At 38.4% G+C, this 19,589-nt stretch overlaps 1 protein-coding gene across 10 annotated transcripts in view; it reads left to right on the top strand.

The window, feature by feature from the left end:
- Nucleotides 1–14,303, top strand: part of LOC115619987 (myb-like protein P) — a 55,986-nt gene extending 41,683 nt beyond the window's left edge. For 2 of the 10 annotated variants that reach the window (XM_030513049.1, XM_030513057.1), the window contains 18 exons: nucleotides 1,570–1,637; nucleotides 1,705–1,840; nucleotides 3,032–3,103; nucleotides 3,184–3,328; nucleotides 3,392–3,447; nucleotides 3,510–3,758; nucleotides 4,606–5,847; nucleotides 5,935–7,005; nucleotides 7,664–8,268; nucleotides 8,630–8,740; nucleotides 8,802–8,908; nucleotides 9,007–9,123; nucleotides 10,030–10,097; nucleotides 10,151–10,941; nucleotides 11,006–11,080; nucleotides 11,164–11,191; nucleotides 11,327–11,449; nucleotides 11,519–14,303. In XM_030513049.1, coding sequence (XP_030368909.1) covers nucleotides 1,570–1,637; nucleotides 1,705–1,840; nucleotides 3,032–3,103; nucleotides 3,184–3,328; nucleotides 3,392–3,447; nucleotides 3,510–3,758; nucleotides 4,606–5,847; nucleotides 5,935–7,005; nucleotides 7,664–8,268; nucleotides 8,630–8,740; nucleotides 8,802–8,908; nucleotides 9,007–9,123; nucleotides 10,030–10,097; nucleotides 10,151–10,941; nucleotides 11,006–11,080; nucleotides 11,164–11,191; nucleotides 11,327–11,446 — 5,061 coding nt within the window. In that variant the 3' untranslated portion in view covers nucleotides 11,447–11,449; nucleotides 11,519–14,303. The remainder of the gene's footprint in view (nucleotides 1–1,569; nucleotides 1,638–1,704; nucleotides 1,841–3,031; nucleotides 3,104–3,183; nucleotides 3,329–3,391; nucleotides 3,448–3,509; nucleotides 3,759–4,605; nucleotides 5,848–5,934; nucleotides 7,006–7,663; nucleotides 8,269–8,629; nucleotides 8,741–8,801; nucleotides 8,909–9,006; nucleotides 9,124–10,029; nucleotides 10,098–10,150; nucleotides 10,942–11,005; nucleotides 11,081–11,163; nucleotides 11,192–11,326; nucleotides 11,450–11,518) is intronic. The other 8 variants (XM_030513052.1, XM_030513058.1, XM_030513055.1 and 5 more) reach the window with 6 other exon arrangements.
- The last annotated feature ends 5,286 nt before the right edge of the window (nucleotides 14,304–19,589 follow it).

Here is a 19,589-nt window from a genome sequence, read left to right as displayed (position 1 = left end):
GGCAAAACAAATTGATAACTTTATCGGCAATACATGCCATGAAGAGCCAAATGGCTGTCAGCATAGACAGTATTCGAGCATTTGAGCATTCGACATCCGAGTCCGCCCGCCACACACTTTCGCTGCTGCTCTCTGATGTGTGTGCGTCTCTGTGTGTGATTTGCATCTGAATTGTTGTTATTGCCACTTGAAGCTACTTAAGTAGCTCTAAGATGATGCAGTACCCATCTTCTAATTGTGTAACTGCCTTGTGTCCTTTAGTAGTCGGCGAGCAGTTCAAATATGCACACAAATTGCACAAAGACCCGGCCAGGTGTCAAGCGGCGACACGTGTAAATTGTGGTCTCCGACCACATACACACTTCTCCACATATAACGTATCATATATGCGGTGTGCTGTGTCCAGTGGCTTATGCTCGTATCCTGCCTGCTGGCCACCGGTGCGGTCAAATGAAATTTCTGAAATGCTTTCCTTTGTTTTATGTGCCGGTTTTTTTCTCCACGCAGTCGAGCTTCCGTAGTCCTGTTGGTTTTGCAGAGGAAATGCCGAGAGTGTTTAACACGAGCGGGTTTTTTATTTTGGCCGGAAATTGTTAGCACGTTAGTTAATTTGGTTAGCGAGCACAATTTGTGGGCAGCATAGGAAAATTTTACTCTGTTGCAAACTCACAAATAAGTTAAACAAACAAACTCTTATCAAAACAAGGTTAAATCTAGTAAGGCGTAGAAAGTAGTGGGAAAAACACGTGAGTTACAGAACAAATATTGCCCGAGTGGCTATGCACAATATACATACATATACTATAACAAATACATACGAACATGTATGAGTAGCGCGGGCATTAAAGAGATTAAAATAGATTGACGGGCAATAAATAAACAGAAAATTAACTGAATCAAGAAAACAAGGTTATAGGAACGTCTTATCTATTAACTGATTCGCCACACTTGTTGACATACATGAATAAAATTGATTAATTCAATTAATTTTGCTCTATGATCATTCATAATGTCTAGATTTAAAATACGGGACAATTATAAAATTGACAATCACTACTGAGACTCTTAAATTGTATTTGGAAATAATGTTTATTGAAAGACTTTTTTGAAAGGCTTTATTTAATTTGAAATGGTGTTTATTGAAAGACCTTCTGACCGAGGCCCTTTAGTCGTGTTGTCTACTGCTATTTAAGTAAATATTAACCTGTCTAGACTATTTAGAGTTTATTTATAAATTGTATTTTAAAAAATGTTTATTGAAAGATGTTATTTGAAAGACTTTATTTATATATTCTATATTGAAATGGTGTTTATGAACAGACCTTATTCGCTTCTTACCGAAGCCCTTTAGTCTTGTTGTCTACTGCGAATATTAACCTGTATTGACTGTTTAGACTTTATTTATAATTACATTTAAAAAAATGTTTATTGATAGATGTTATTCGAAAGATAATAAATTGTATTTTGAAATGGTGTTTATTGAAAGAGCTTATTCGCTTTTTACCGAAGCCCTTTAGTTGTGTTGGCTACTGCTATTTAAGTAAATATTAATATGTTTAACATTTCCAGGAAATTGCTGCGATTCTTATCAGCTTTGACAAACATAGCGAATGGCAATCAAAAGAAGTCAAAACAAGGTGAGTCATAATCGGCCCGACCTCTTAGAAGGCGAGTCCAAACTATAAAGCGTTTTATCTGATGCAGGCCGAAGAGCGGTTCCTTGCTACTCTATTCGCGTAAGAAGGTGCGATACCGACGTGATGGCTATTGCTGGAAGAAGCGCAAGGATGGGAAGACAACGCGCGAGGATCACATGAAACTGAAAGTACAAGGCACTGAGGTGAGTGGCTGGAAGCTAGAGAGTAAGGCGGTCCGACTGGGCCGGTCAGTTGTCGCCTGCCGCGCAATTAGGCAATTAGGCAGGCGCGTCGGTCGGTGTCATTTGTCAAGGACTTAGCGCAAAAAGGACACGGAAATTAAAGCTCAAGTTGTGTTGCCTTCTTATGGCGCATGTGGCGCGCTCCGGGTACTGTTAAGTGTTTTATTTGCCTTTTTCCTCTTTTTCTTTTCTTTTCACATTCACAGATTTTTTTCGTTTTGCCAAACCCTGTTGTAGTGAATTATGATTTCCCGCCGGAAATATACAGAAACTTGTACTTTTTTCGCTTGTTTGTTTGTTTAAGGATATGTGCCATGCCGCCTGCTAATGAAATCAGCCTTGCCAAGGGTTAAGCGTATTTATAAAGTCTGGAGTGTGGCCATTCGTCTGTCTATCTCTCTCTCTGTCTGTCTGTCTGTCCATCTGTCTGTTCGTCTCTGTGTCTGCTTGCAGGCCCTTGTTGCCATTACGGGAAAAACTGTTGGCAATTTCACGCCAATTCCTCTTACTACATACTCGTACACTCTTTTTGATATCTTGGGGCAATTCTGTTTTTGTTTTAATTTTTATTTTAATACAAAAACAAGTAGCTAGTGAGATTTATGCAATCGCAGACACAAAGACGGCGAGTAAACGCAACGGGGCGCATCCGCTTCCCCGCCCCGCCCCCTCCCCATCCGGTGCCATCGTGCGCGATAACTAATATAAACATTGTTCGATGTAACGCCAAAGGAAAGGAAAAAAAATATCAGCGGCATATCGGACGCCGGCAAGTGCGCCAAATATTTATCGCACCAAGTTTTGTTGTATAACTCAGTCGAAGCCAAAAACGACAACAACATCAGCGGCGGGAAGGCACAAAAAGGGTTCGATTCTTGGCACTTGCCTCCGAGTCGTTTGTAGGTTTGATTTTTTTTTCCCCTGGCCTCTGTCCTCATCAGCATTCGTCTTGGCGTCACGACTTCTGGCGCCCCCTAGCGTGGGTGGCTTGTAATTTAATTTAAGCACTGACTTTTTATGCTTTCCAATTAAATAGATGGGTCGGATAGGGGGCGCTGCGTATATGACCAACATAGATATTTTTTATGTATTTGTTTTTGTTTTCGTTTTCGCTACGTGCGCCCATTCTGATAAATTGAATTTCCTTCACAGTGCATCTACGGTTGTTATGTACACTCGGCCATATTGCCGACATTTCATCGCAGATGTTACTGGTTGTTACAGGTATGTATATAGAGAGCCAGATTTATGTACTCTATTATTTACAAGCACATCTACACACACACACACACACACCTGTGCAGAATCCGGACATTGTTTTGGTGCACTACCTAAATGTCCCCTATCCGGACGACAACAAGATGTCCGTAATTGCGCCCAGCATCACGCTCTGGGGCGATAAGAAGGAGTGGACAAAGGAGGAGCTCGTCAGCCAGTTGAAGCCCATGTGTAAGCATTGCACTCTTCACAAAAAATAAGCCTCAATTATTTCTATACTTCAATTTTGGCCAGTATCCACCGTGAACTCAGATGACGACTCCGATTCAGGAAACGACATCGAAATATCGGTTAGTATTTTCTGCTCACAGCCAATGCGATCGATCATCCAACTCCTCCGACCTCATTACAGACGGCCGAAACGGTGGAGTCCATTGTGTGCCAGCTGATGGAGAAGCAGCGGCTTTCCCGACAGGCAGCCCTAGTCAAACAGTTGGACTGCGGCTGCGGAGATGCGGGTTGCGCCGATGGAAAGACCTGCACGCATCCGGTAATGCGACGCACGGGTATTCTGAAGTCCGTCTCGGAGAAGCGACTGAGCGAGGGCTTCAATTCTCACAATGGCGTCAATGGTACCCCGAATGTTGTGGTAGCCACCAAGGTAAGTCGCTCTAAAACTCTAAAAATATCGTGAAAACTACTAGAGTACATACAAATAATTACTACATACAAGTTTTAAGTTCATAGTAGAATTCGAACTATTAGGAAAGAGATTTTTAAAAAAGGTAATAAAAAGGTAAAGATAACTTCGTATTCGAACTATTAGGAAATTAATGCCGGTAAATGCATTAATTGAGAAGAGATCTTTACAAAAAGGTTTATAAGAGAAACATATGTACATAAGTTGATGGATTAATGATTTTTTGACTTTATTAAGTTAAATGTTTGCAATAAAATATTTGTCGATCCTGAAGCCGATCTGTTCAAATTAAGTTGAATTATAAGCAGTTTCCAGAATTAATATAATCTGGCATTCAAATTAGTCTCATTAGAAACCTACAGAAGCAATTGTTCGAAATTAGAAAAATCTTTAAAATGGCAATGGCAAGAATTTTCTATATACTTGCCCTAGATACCATGTGTGTACTCTTTTCTTCTTATAACTACTATCGGACTATAAGAAATACATACACATATTAAGTTCCACAATTTGTATATTGCACAGATAAATTTTTATTATATTTGCATATCCGATTAGTTTTGGGTAATCGTTTTGGTATGAAAATACGTCAATAGGAATTTAAATTGAAATAGCCATAGGGCTCTTAGGATACTTTTTGTCTAAATATATAATTTCCCATCCAAAGCAGGTCTTCAGAAAACAATTTGTACCCCATTTAGGATCATGTTTTCTTTCCTTTTTTTTTTTTTTAATATAATGAAAAATATTGTTCAAGGATACTTTTTGGCTTAAGTAACATTTGCCCTCGATGTATCTGAACTTACAGCTCTACTCGCGCTGGTCGGAGCGCCATCGACAGCGCGATGCCATGCATCTGGACAATCCACACGCCCAGTTCCACAATGCCACACAACAATTGCCGCAGGAGTCGGCCATTAAATTTCAAATCATTCCGCCGCAACACCAGCAGCAACAACAACAACAACAGAGTTCTCATAGCGATGGTAATTATCAGCAGCAATATCGTGGTTCGTCTACTCAAATGGTAGCCACAAGAAGCAATTTGATAATACAGCAGCAACAGCAGCAACAACAGCAGCAGCAACAGCAACAACAACAACAACAGCAAAACCACTCAAATTATCAGCAACAGCAACAACAAACGCAGCAGCATCAACTAAACTTACAACGCTTTGTGGCAAGTCACAATCAGAGCAATCAAAGTCACAGTCATAATAATAGTAATCCAACACATTTAAATCATCGCCTGCAGATTGCTAATACAACAATCACAGCAACGACGAGGGAGGCGGCAGCAGTGGCAGCAGCAGCTGCTGCTTCAGCTGCTGCTTCCTCAAGTGTCATGGAGACAGAGATAATTGAAAACCAAACTCACATGACCACAAATGTAAATTCCAATAAAATCAGCAGCCACAGCACAAATAACTGTAGCAGCAGTAGCAGCAACAGTAGCAGTGGCAAGCAATTAGAAGCGGGGGCAACAGCAAAGAGTCAGGGGGCAGCAGCCTCAACAAACAACGAATTAAATGTCGTAAATAGTAATGGTTCTGGGGTCAACAGCAACAGCAACAACAACACCAACAACAGCAATAACGCCAGCAACAACAACTTCATCTATAACAATCAACAGCAACAAATAAATGCTTCCAACACCAACAGCAACAACAACAACAACAACACAAACAATCACCAGCAGCAGCAGCAGCAGCAGCAACAACATTATTATAAATTGCAGGAGACAACGCATGGCACGACTACTGGACTCACACCTGCAGGACATGCGCCTGTTGAGGCGATGTGCATGTCACCTGAGCATCACAGCGCGCGCAACCAACCCCTGCATGCAGTTTTGTCTTCCGCTGGCAACACTCCTTCCAGTTCGGCCACATGCTCCACCTCAAGTTCCTTACAGTCGATTATTGATGGCAATCAACAGCAACAAATTACAACGACAGCAACACCAGCAACAGCAGCAACGACGTCAGCGGCGACAGCAGCAGCAGCAACAACAACAACAACAAATTGTGATAATTTAATGAGCGGAGAGGTAAGCGTCAGTTTTATTCGTCTGTGTGCTTCTTCATAACTCTATATATTTATGTTGATTATATTTTGTTTGTCTGACTTGCTACAGTTGGAAGTGAACGGCAATGAACCGCAAAAACGCGTGACTGGAGGAGACGGCTACAACAACAACAACAATCAGGTCGCAGACTGCCACAAATCCCAAAATGGTTGTGCAAACTTCAGTGCTTCCAGCGATAATAGCAGCCAAATCAGCGCTAGCGACGAGAGCAGCTTTGGTCCTATGGAGCTTAGTTCAACCGTCAACAATCAGAGTACCAGCAACAGCAGCAACATCAGCAACAGTGTTGGCAACAGCAATGAGGAGTTGGAGCAGCCGGCAAGTGCCAGCAACGAAACCTTGAGCTTTTTCAATGAAACCCTGGACTTGTCCCATGAAGATTTGCAGCGCACGCTCATTGCCAATATGCCGTATAACAACAACAACAACAACAGCAGCAACAACGACACAACCATCATTGCCAACAATTGTGTGGAGTCGCTTAACAATGCGGAGCAACAAAAGCGCAGTACACCGTGCCACGACACCGAGGGGGACGACGAAGACGCGGAAGATGTCTTTGCCAATTTGGATGCTTTTGATATGCTAGTGGAGTTTCCCGAACTGGATCTGGATGATAAGCAGGCCTTGAGCAACACAGCTCACGAGCATGGACACGGACATGGACTGCACTCCGGAGCCTATCTGGAGGAGGTGGCTGCCCAGACGACGATGCCTGGTGTGCCACAGTGCGATCGAAAATTACTGAACATCTGTGACTTCAGTCCGGAATGGTCCTACACCGAGGGTGGCGTCAAGGTGCTTGTGGCTGGTCCCTGGACAAGTAATGCCACGTACACGGTTCTCTTCGATGCGGAACCTGTGCCCACTGTGTTGGTGCAGGAGGGCGTGCTGCGCTGCTACTGTCCGGCACATGAGCCGGGATTCGTAACGCTTCAGGTCGCCTGTGATGGCTTCCTAGTATCCAACTCCGTTATGTTCGAGTACAAGATGTCGTTGCTCGCGGACGCGCCTTTCGATGCGAGCAGCTCCAATGATTGTCTCTACAAGTTTACTCTGCTCAATCGCTTGTCGGCCATTGAGGAAAAATTGCTGCTCAAAGCTGAGCAGGATTTGACGGTGAGTGAACAATTAATAAGAACTGTAGTATCTGAACTGTAACCCGATTATATATTATTTTTTAATATAAGCTTTTTATTTATGAAGTGTTTTGTGCCGTGTAGGTAAGAGAATTTAATTTCTTTTCCTCTGAACCAATATCACACCATAATTATATTTTCTGTACAATCGGTTACATATTTTCGCATCAAAAATTGCGACAACATTCAAGGACTTATTTTAATGTTTTAATATTTACCAGCAATCAGTAAAAACAAAAGTCTTTGTAGTAGACTCAGAAATAAAGGTAACACTCATTACAAATAGAGGGAATCTTTTGTTTCCAGCTTTCAAGTTTTGTAAAGGTATTTTTATTTTATTTTGAAGAGCCTCTCGAACTTCGTACTATTACTCATGATTTTTACTCATGATCTGGAGATATACATAGATTATGTGTATTGTAGATAAACATATACTTTAAAGGAATTATAAACATATTTTCACGGCTTGTTCTATTAAGGTTTAAATTTTGGAAACTATTCCGAATGCTTTTTGCAATTCTAAGAAGCTCAATCGAATATTGTAATACAAGAATAATGAACGTTGATCAGCAATTTCACAAATGGTAGCAGGAGAACAAACTCGTGAGATAATATGTTGTGTTTTCCGTCATTTCCAGTCTGACCACACGGCTCTCTATTTGGAGCCTAAATTTGAGGAGAAATTGGTTGGCTATTGCCAGAAGCTCACTAAGAACGCATGGTCTGCCCAAAGTAGCGGCAATTGGAGCGCGGGCTTCCGTGGACTTACATTACTACACTTGGCCGCCGCATTGGGCTACTCAAAGGTGGTGTGTGCTTTGTTGAATTGGCGCGCGGAGAACCCACATATCATACTCGAAACAGAGCTAGACGCGCTGAGCCAGGATATACATGGATACACGCCGTTGGCCTGGGCCTGTGTGCGCGGCCACACTGAGTGCGCTCTCATATTGTACAAATGGAATCATAATGCGCTGAAGATCAAGACGCATGCCCAGCAATCTCCGTTGGATCTGGCCCACCTGAAGGGTCACAAGCAGATTCTGGCACAGATTTATCGGCTGGAGAAGGAGCGTTGCCGCAAACCGCAAATGCGCGGCACTCTGGCCAATCTATCAATGAGCATGGCCCGCTCGCTTCATGGCTCGGAGGCAGACGCTGAGGACCAAACCTACAATGCATACGAATTGGAGCTGCAGCGCAAGCACGATGGAGTATTTCTGCGACCTGTCGCAGTCCATAGGTAAGTGGAAGTGGTTTAAAGACTCCTGCCGCAAACTCAAGTTTTTTCTTCTCTCATAAGCGTACTTACTAGCTTTAAACCTTGAGAGTTTATACTTATCTTGAACCCTTAGGGTATAATAAGAAGTAAAGAATGTCCGTCTGTATGAACGCTAATATCTTTTAGACGATAGAAGCTGGGGAAACTAAATTTGGTTTAGGTTAGAGGGTATGCAAATCTCTTGCTTAAATTGTGATTTTATCTACCTTTTACCATTAAAATTTCTTTCTTTCTTACAATTACCGTTTAACCCTTTTGAGGAAATAAGAAAGTCTCCGAAATAAGGGTTCAATTAACATTTACATTCATCTTTATTTTGTAGCAACCAAAGTCCACCTAACAACTCGCGCTATGCCAAACGCTCGTCGGTTGACAGCGGCATTAACATGGATATTCGAGGCAAGTCGGGCAAGCCGTTAAGCAGATTGCACAGGTACGAGCTAAACTTTTTGAGGTCTTCCACCTATTGTCATCCAATTTTCTATGCCTTTCAGCAGCAATTTCGAGTCGTTTGATTACGCACTGGGCGTTGACTCGCCACTGGACTCCCTGACCACCAACTCGTTGCTCTCGCCTCTTCGCAAAATGGACTTTGCTCTGTGTAAGTAAATGGCTTTGTTTGCATGAGCTAACCTCTTTGCCCTTTATTTGTCAAAATTTGTCACTACCATTGAAAAAATTCACACATTTTCGCACCAGGCGAGGTATCCACGGGAGAATCGAGTCCCCTACATGAAAAAGATATCGATTGCGATGACAATTCCACGAGCGTTACCGACGCGACCATTAATAATGATCTGAACGATGCCATTGTAGGTCAGTGACACGCAGAGGCGTACAAAGAAATTTTAAATTCAAAATTAATAAGAATATTAAGAGCTATGCTACCCGTGTTATATACTCACAATCTCTCGTAATAGTGGCCGTTAAACTTAATGCATATTATGGCTGTCATTCTCGTTGTTGTTGTTCCTGTTAATCATTTTGTTGTTACTTCATACAAACTTACATACATAACGACATACCGACATACACATACATGCCATGCTGACTAACATACATACAAACTAACACTCCTGCCTAGAAACACAAATGCATATAACATTGGTGTGTGTGTGTGCGATTATCTCTGTGTTTCTGCTTTTAAAGAGCTCTATGTAATAGTTTATGTATAATAATAATAATAATACTAATCATAGTCTATGTACATGTTCGTTTTGATGTAAATTACTGGTTGGAGTGTTTGAACTGGTGTAAATACAAGTATACTATAATACTTCCAAAATAAATGTATGCCCATAGCTATATGTGTATGTACTCATAATTAGAACTAGCTAACTAATATTAAATGTGCGTTTATCGGTGTCCACATAACATAACATAACAGTTTAGAACATACTCGTACACCTGGACGTGGCAAGTGCGTTTGTAAATAAGGCTTATTGTAAATATGAAACTAACTACTTACTACTTGTATGTCAGTGTATCTGGCCTGTACTTCCTACACACACTACTATAACGCGGCCAAGCTGCTTGTCCATGTATAGCTAAAAACTAACACCACAACCACCACTACAACCACAACCACCACCACAACCACCACCACCAGTACTACCTAATACATTGCGTAGAATTGTTGTTTGATATGTGTGTGTCGTGCATAAGAGAGTGTTCCAGTGGAACAGTTTTTGAAACTATTTCAATTGTGTCACATACTTCTAGGGGACTCAGATGCCAAGGTCCTGACACTGGCAGAGCACATCATAGCGGCCATGCCCGAGCGCATCAAGGTAAGTAACGAGATCTTCAGCTTACGCCCAACTTACAATCTTGCTATCCACAGAATGAAGCCGACGAGATGATGGTGCTGGGCAGTCCACTGACGGAGCCGCTCACCTCAGAGTCCTCGGCACTAACGGATAGCTTTATGGATCCACTGCTCGACTCCTTGCCCAACACACATTTCGAGGGCGACTTCAGTTTTGACTTTCACGATCACAGCTATCGCTATCATGACGTGAGCACACCTTGCTCCAGTCTCAGCCCCGCCAGCTCGGGGCCATTACAGTCGCCGGCCAGCTATTCGATACTGGGCACCGATCCTTCAGTGAGCTCGCCCAGTCCGCCGCCCTCAACGAAGCAGTTGACAGAGTTCCTGCACGCCTCCAGCATTGCGCAGTATCCCTTTGAGGCGGACTTCTCCAAGCTAACGCTCACAGACACGGAGCAGCGAGAGCTGTACGAAGCCGCCAAGTGCATTCAGAAGGCCTATCGCTCTTACAAGGGGCGGCAGAAGCTCGAGGAGCAGAACAAGGAGCGCACAGCAGCCGTGGTCATACAGAACTACTATCGGCGGTACAAACAGTACGCCTACTACAGGCAAATGACGAATGCGGCTCTGGTCATACAGCATGGCTATCGCTCGTACCGGCGCAACAAGCGCTTCAAGAAGTCGCAGCACCCGTCGGGTGGCGTGGATGGCTTGGGCCATGGGAGCGAGCACGGCAGCGTCAGCAGCAACTCCCAGTGTTTGTCGAGCTTCTACGATCACTACAAGCAGGATCAGCAGCAGCAGCAGGAGCTGAGCTCGCAGCCCAGCACCCCCAAGGAGACCAGTCCGTCGGGCCCCCTGAAGTGAGTTATTCTTCTTGTCGAAATTCCTGCAAGTATCTGTACTTATGTGTTTGAGTTTTTTCAGGCGAACTTACTCACAATCAACACAGAATCAAGCTGCCAGAAAAATACAACAATTTATGAGACAATCACGCATTAAGTAAGTATTAGTTTTAAAACTTATACAAGTATTCTGTGAATTAGTAGACGGGTATAAACAAACAAAATTTAATTGCACGCCAGCATTTGGGATGAGAACTTTACTACTTTGGTAAGATAGAGGACGTCGGAACAGGTTGAGATTTGAGCTCAGCATTATTTTATTATTATTCTATTATCGGTTTATTATTGTGATTGTGAAATCATTGAACTCGTTGACTGTACTTATATGCATTCTTTATCACAGACTTCAGAGAGAACGAGCCGAAAAAGAGAAGCTGGTGCACCAACGCAGGGCGGAATACCTTCGAAACTTGCAGTATCAAGATCAAGGGCAGCAGGAAATGTTAATCTGCCCCAGCGATAATTGGTAGCTAGATTATATTGCATTTGTTAAGGGCTTCACGAAGACATAACATATCGCTTAATTATCTTGCAGAAAATCTACTCCAAATAACAGCAACAATCTACACCAAATGTAATTTAACGATATTCGAGAACGACGAATACAGCGCATCCATTTACATAGCTTGCAACGGAGCGAACTTTTGAATACGAAATGCGAACGAATCTATGTTCATTAAGAATTTATTAATAGCTTTAACTATTGAGTGAAACTTTCTACTTTCATAATTGTTTACTAAGACACCGAACCTAGCTAAGTGCTGCACTTTGTAGTGTTATCTACTTTACAATTTTCCAACTAAGTAGCAAATCTGGCACGTCTACTCATTTGCATAACGAATTTTAATGCGTATTATTTCGAAAGGGAAATTGCTTTGCAAATCGAAAATCGAAACTTTTTAAACGTAGCGTATGTTAGGTTAGTGGTTTAGTGAATGAACCAAATCGAAACCTCTTTAAAAGAAAAGAACTTTTCCATTTGTCAACTCAAAAGAACTTATAAACGAAGCCTTTGAAAACTTTTTAACTCCAAGCGTAGTGGGAAACTTTAGTCTATGATTATATTATTATACACATAAATACATACATACTATATACATATACATAACAAATTGAAACCAATATAACGCCTGTACGTACGTGTATATCTAACTATATAGTTACACTTGTATATAGATATAATTCTACTTGAAAATAACAAACCATATGCTAGTCTATTTTTATGTATTACCGAGCAACATTTCAAGTCAGCTCTACCAAATAAGCCTGTTTCCAAAACATCCTCTAAAAAAAACTAAAACCTATGTATTTTTGAAATTTGATTCTTTGCTAGTTGGTATTACAAAACTGTAGTAGCTGCGCTATGCTCTGATCCTCTCAATTAAGTCAAATGTTGTCGTTGATTTCTAAAATCAAAACAATGCATATTGTTTGGTGTGCAGAAGGAGCAGCAGCAGCAGCAAGCGGAGGATTTATGAAGATGAGAAAATTTCTTTTTAGCATATTGTTAATTTTTTATACCTCTGCATTGTTTTACACGCGCCTGTACTTAAAGCTATACACGTGTGCTAAGTTTTAAAATTATTGTGACTTTATAGTGTGTAAGCCTAGCTAATTGTAAAAAGAAAACAAATCAGACACAAATATGATCGCCATGTTAATGCATGCAAATCTATCTAATCGAACTATGTGTATCTAACTACTAACGATTGATAATGATCATTCTAAGGTGGGAAATGAATGTTGATTTGATTATTTAAACACCAAACACTTGTAATAAATCGCTAACAACAAAACAAAAACCAAAAAAACTAAAAAAATGAAACAAAGCTAAAACAGAAATGAATTCTTAACTAAATGTAACAATAAATGAATTTTTGTAAATTATTTTTGTCCGTCCACATTGTTAGCTTTCATAATATAAACTAAACAACAACAAATAAATATACATGCATGAATGCCAGTAATATAAATGGAGAAACCATAACGAATAGTGAGCAAAATTTTAATGCAGTGTTGAAGTTTGATTAGAGAAGCAGACAACTGGCGTATATACAAACAAACAAACTTAGCAATTTTTAAATGTGGATGTACCCAAAGGATTCACGGCTATATATGAAGCAACAACGTGGTCCTCTGCGCATGCTGAACTTGTCAATTCTCAAACGTTCTTGTGATTTTCAAATGTATTACCTACATAATACTACTAATGAGTAAAGTGTTTAGTTTAATTAACTATTTGTTGATTTTGTTTTGTTTCTTTTTTCGAGGCCACCAAGTACTTACAAGTAGAATGTGCGTTGCTTTATATAAGCTTCGATCCTTGGCATACATATGTACATACATACAACTTATATAGACATACCTCCAGCACGCCTCAGACAATGAAACGAATAACTCTTGTCATTTACAAGTATATATGAAATAAAATAAATATCGAACACAAACTTTTTACATGGATAACACAAAGTACATACGATAATATGTATACTTATAAAATAGATGCCCAGTTTTAAAATCCAGTGTACTCCAAATTGAATATATATTGAAGTTGAAGTTACAATAGCTCGCATGTTTTGGGAATTAATCATTTGGAAATAACTCGTTGCAATGGGCTGTGTGTGTTACCAATTATCCTGTGGATTATCACAAACAAATAAGTCGAACCAAAAGATAAGTAAAAAGTATTCTGAAAACAAGTTGCAACAATACGCAGTTGTTCACAAATATTTAATTGTTAACTATTAAACTATAAACTAATTCTAATTTGCACTAATCAAGAACTTCAATTGCATTTTTTTGCTATTACTCCAACTCTAAACTAATTATAAAAAGAAGACTAATAATATTTCACTACTTAATGACTTAACAAATTGCAATCAATTTTAAAACGAAGGGCGAAAATGTGACGCTGTTTTGTTACTCGTTAGAAGCGTTAGTCAGGGTGTTAATACTTATATTTGCAATATTTGCACATACACCGTAACACAAGCATACATAATTAGTGAATTGCTACCCGCATACACACACACACACACACACACACACACATACACATATAAACACAAACATACACACACACACACACACACACTTGGACACATTTGAACAATTTTTGAAGAGGGCGTAACAGAGTGCTGATTGAAAAGTGTGTGGGTTATAACTTCAAAGTCTAGCAGAAAATCAGAAAAGCAAATAAAAAACTTAAAGTACCTTAAGCCAATTGGCACTAAAACTCAAATATATTTAACAACTTAACTAAACTAACAAACTATGCCTAACTATATACACACATACATACATATTGAATGAAATGTGTAATAAATATATACATACATATATATATATATTTCTACTAAAAAGGCAACCCTTGCTAATTTCTTGGAAATTTGATAAACTATTTTAACGTGAATGCGACTAAACAAATGATCGTGAACAACACCAATTGTTGATTTAAAAAATTACACCAAATAAAGATATCTTAAATTTATTGTAGCTAATGCAAAACGCTGTATGTTATGTACTTATATTAAAGTAATTTTAAACACATTTGGTACTACCACATACTTTTAGTCTAAACTGTGCATATCCGTTAGATTGTAATTGGGGCTCACCCTTTCCAGAAACTATTAAGATTGTGCCCCTCGCTAAGAAAGAAACGTTTGATTCCCCCCTCACCATGTACAAGTCTAGAATGTCCTAAAAGTACTTATTTCAAATACATACTAATTTAATTGAGAAGCCAAACTTGTTATTTTACCAGAGCCAAATGCTCTAACATACATACACACATACAAGTACATACATACAACAATGTATTAATAACAACGAGCGGAGAAGAACTCTGTTAACTCTACTTATAATATAACCTTTTGAAATACATACATATATTACGTCTTACAACAAATATCCAATATAAATTATGTACTTATATAAATATATAGTTGAGTCAGAACTTAAAAGGTAACATTCATACACGTATTATATGAACCGCTATATATTGTATACACGTATACACATATGTATGCATTATATAGTTCTATTTATATATTGTACAAGAGGACTTTCCAGTTTCTGTAAAATTGTAATTAAATTCAATAAAGTTTTAATCAACACTTTAGTAAAAACGTTTGTTTCCCGAAGGGTTAAAGGGTGTATCAGATTTATGCGAAACAATTAGAATATTTTGCAGGCAGGATGGGAATGTTTCTTTCTGAAGTATATAGTATACATATTTTATTTTACAGAATCGAAAGTTGATCTAGCCAGATTTTATTGAATCCATGACTCATTTAATAATGAGTTTCTTACTCATTGCATCAATATAGAAGCTTCTCGACAAGGTAAGATACTTAGTGGCGAAAAAATTCTGTGTCGAGAGAACAAAGTCTATTAAGTTATGGTTACAGTCTGGATTCATAATAGAAAAGCCAATCGAACATTCGACCATCATAGTAACTATAATATTAATGTAGGGTCCACAATTCCAAAATAGTTTGGAAGTAGTTCTTTGCTACTATTTAAAAGTTAAAACTGACTTTCCATAACAAAAGTGTTTATTGAGAAAAATGCAGATCAATACAACTTCTCCCAAACCGTAAGTGGATATACCTGTTACATCATGTGGGTATACTAGTGTACTAGTAAATGCCCAAGGAGGTTATTTTTCACCACACCTAGTAGTGCGAATGTATTTATCACCCAAAAGGATGCGTGCTTCACCCTACTTAGTTTTTATATATGTTCTTCAGCCTTGAGTATGAATAAAGAATCTCGTAATGCAACTGTAAGGGACTATTGTTAATCGTAAGTAGTTTGTATAATGACAAAATGAAGACGACGTATTTCAATTATAATCATTATTGCGATGTAGGATGTCGCGATGTTTCATTCACTAATCTTTAAAATCGATTAATCATTAACAAAAAAAAAATATATATATATATATATTTTATTGTAATGTTTATTGAAATCAATTATAATGATTGAAGTCACTTTTGAGTAATGATGTGCTAATTCAAGTAAGTATGTTATGCATTTAACTTTATAAGATTCTCTAACAACAATTAAATCGTTTCTCCGTCGGTAACAGCGAGCATCACAGACGTCTCAAAAGATTTCACCCGCTCTACCCGCGGGTCCAACTAGACTTTAAACTTTATTTAATCTTGTATCTTGCAAGATCACCCTACTTATGGAACATAAACCAATTTATTAATTGTCCTTTTAGGACAGATCTAAAGAAAAGAAAGAGCTTTTGTATGAAACAAGTTTTTGTTTATAAAGATTTACCGATCTCAGTCTAAAATACTCAATTATAATAACTAGGACTAATTACTCCCCCACGCTTGACAGCGAGGTTATCTAAAATGATTAACATTACATCAGTAAAAACATTACTTAGAGCCCTGATGCAACCAAATATTCTGAGCAACTAAATGATCACTTAAAGCTACTTATCTAACTCACTCCGGAAACTACGCACTTCAGACTGAGCAGAAAAGACTTAATACAATGTATCTAATCAAACGTGTTCCTCCAACTGGGAATTGATTCTTAGGTATTTTATATCACATTTGAAAACTTATTGTAAGTCTCGAAAGGACAACATAAAAAATTAAACAATTTAAAAAATATAATCAAGATTATAATGCATGATGTGGTTGTATCATTGGTTGAGATAGAATAGGGATTAGATATGATCAAAAGCAAAATAAGTCGAAATTGTGTTCTAATATAAAATGAGACAAAATTAGATTAGTTCTTAGTTCGTTGGAGCTATAATTGAAAAAAAAGAAGCTTTCTTTATAGTTCCAAAAGGCTCTAAAACATCGAAGAAGTTTAAGGGATAACGATTCCCTTTTGTTGAACATTGAAAGCCAAATTATTGATAATTTCGCTTTTAATTTATTGCATAAATGGTGATTTAAGCAATTTTCAAATTTTTAAAACAATCTCAGGCTGTTAATTTATTGAGTTATTGTTCCTATGTGATATTTAATTTCCACCTTAAGCGAAGCTAAAAATGTTTTATATTGTAAAATGGGCAATAATAGTTTTTTTTTAAATTAATACTAAAAACTAACCTTCTTTCTTCGCTTGGCGCCAAGAGAAACTTGACAAATAAATTAGTAATCAATTTGTCTAAACTAACACATATAATTTTTGTGTTTATCATGTTTGCATTTTATACGATGTATGCTTTCGGAAAAACACAATGTGAAGCTCATAGATGTTCCGGAAACTTTTGCTTTCGACAACACATGTGAATAGAATAGAAGTTTAATGAGCAAATTTTTAAAACAATCTCAGGCTATTAGTTTGTTGACTTATTGTTCCCCTGTGATATTCAATTTCTACCTTAAGCGAAACTAAGAATGTTGTATATTTTGTAAAATGGGCAACAATAGTTTGTTTTTTTTTTTTGTAATTTTAATACCAAAAATTAGCCGCCTTTCTTCGCTTGGCGCCAAGATAAACTTGACAAACCAATTAGTAATCAATTTGTCTAAACTATCACATTTACATTTGTGTTCCTTTTAAGTGATCATGTTTTTATACCCTGTACCCAAAGGGTACAAGGGTATATTAGTTTTGTGCGAGTGCACATGGAACACACAGAAGGAGGCTTGGTAGACCCCACAAAGTATATATATTCTTGATCAGCATGACAAGCCGAGTCGATATAGCCATGTCCGTCTGTCCGTCTGACCGTCTGTCCGTCTGTCTGTCCGTCTGTCTGTCTGTCTGTATGAACGCAAGGATCTCCGAAAGTATAAGAGCTAGAATAACCAAACTTGGTATACAGATTCTCCTGAGACCGAGAAAGGACGAGTTTGTTCATTTTTTCTGATCCACCCCCCCACTGCCCCCCCCCTATTACCGATTTTTTATAACTCCCGTAATTCTTAGAAGTCACATTACGTTAGTAATTATTTATCCGTATACCAAGTTTCATTATGATAGAATGATCGGAAAGAAAGTTATAGTCATATAACCAGGCCCAATGCACACATACATACATATGTACAAGTACACAAACACGCATAAGGCACGAATCTGATGTAAATGTAAATGTATGTATGCATGCATGGAATATTTTATATTTAATTTAGTTAATTAATTAAATTAATTTAGTTAATTAATTAAATTAATTTTGTTAATTAATTTAATGAAATTAATTAATTAATTTAATTATTTGTTTGTGGGGTGGTACAGGGTATTTAAGAGTTGAGCCTGCTCGACTTTAGCATTCCTTTCTTGTTATTTTATACGAAGTAGGATTTCAGAAAAACACAATTTGAAACTCAGAGATGATCCGAAAATTTTTGCTATTTCAACAGCACATGTGAATAGAAGTCAAAATAAGCTAATTTTTAAAAGAAACTCAGGCTATTAATTTGTTGACTTATTGTTCCTACGGAATATTCAATTTCCACCTTAAGCGAAACTAAACATGTTTTATATTGTAAAATGGGCAACAATAGTTTTTTTTTAAATTAAAACCAAAAATTAGCCGCCTTTCTTCGCTTGGCGCCAAGAGAAACTTGACAAACCAATTAGTAATCAATTTGTCTAAACTATCACATTTACATTTGTGTTCCTTTTAAGTGATCGTGCCGCACAACAACTGGCGCCAGTATTTATCATTTAAGTCATGGTGAGGCTCTTGTAATCAGCTCGACTCCTATCTGGGAGAAAGGATTCACAGAGCCACACATGACACATGTACGAGTATGGGGCGCATCCGCATACCTGCTCGACATCTGCTAGGGTCAAGAAATTTCCTTTTGCGCTCAATTAACATCGTCGCCGCTTCAACGACGGGTCTATGGGTCTGTCTCTATTCCTGTGTCTATGTCTGTGGCTGTGTGTGTGTGTGTTTGTGCATCGTATCTGAGAAGACAAGTGTCAGCTTTACGGGCATTTGAATCTGTTAGATGCACCCAAGGTGTTTGAACGTTGTGAGGTAATTACGAACACAATGCAAAATGCCAATGCATTGGCAGTGCCTTGTTAATAAATGTTGCGCTCATTACGACCTCTGCGAATGAAATTGGATGCTGGTGTTATTGCTTGTGGGCTGGAGACTGACGGCTAAAGCCTTCCTGCCTGCCGGCTTGCTGGCTCAGTTTACACTTGTTTATAAGCAAACAGAATTAGCCCAATTTTCCAAGTCGAACAAAACAATACAATACGACTACAAACACGGATGGGCATTATAAATCAAGAGGAAATGTTATTCTTGCTTCGTCGTAGTTTCAATACCCTTTGCAATCTATGTTCAACATTTAAGATTCCACCTATAAAAGATTAAGAATCTGCATTGTTTTTTTTGCCAATTATAGCTTGAATAGAATTAAAAACTCATTAGAAAATTTGAAAAAATTCAAACGCACAGAAAAGTTAAACAAAATATCGCATCGCTCGTTTTCAGCAGTTAAATAATGAATAATATATTTCAGATGGGTCTACAATGAACGCTAATTTTCATTACTATTGCTTATGGTTTGTCTTTCCTTTCCTTAAACACAATTAAAATAACATGGTTTTTTCTTAATTTCAAACTTAGTGGAAGAGGAAATTGAGAGCTTAGTCTAGAGGCA

The sequence above is a fragment of the Scaptodrosophila lebanonensis genome, unplaced genomic scaffold, assembly GCF_003285725.1.
Source record: "Scaptodrosophila lebanonensis strain 11010-0011.00,11010-0021.00 unplaced genomic scaffold, SlebRS2 tig00000001-arrow-pilon, whole genome shotgun sequence".
Lineage (NCBI taxonomy): Eukaryota > Metazoa > Arthropoda > Insecta > Diptera > Drosophilidae > Scaptodrosophila > Scaptodrosophila lebanonensis.
Note: the sequence above shows the minus strand (reverse complement) of the source record. Positions and strands in the feature narration are given on the sequence as shown.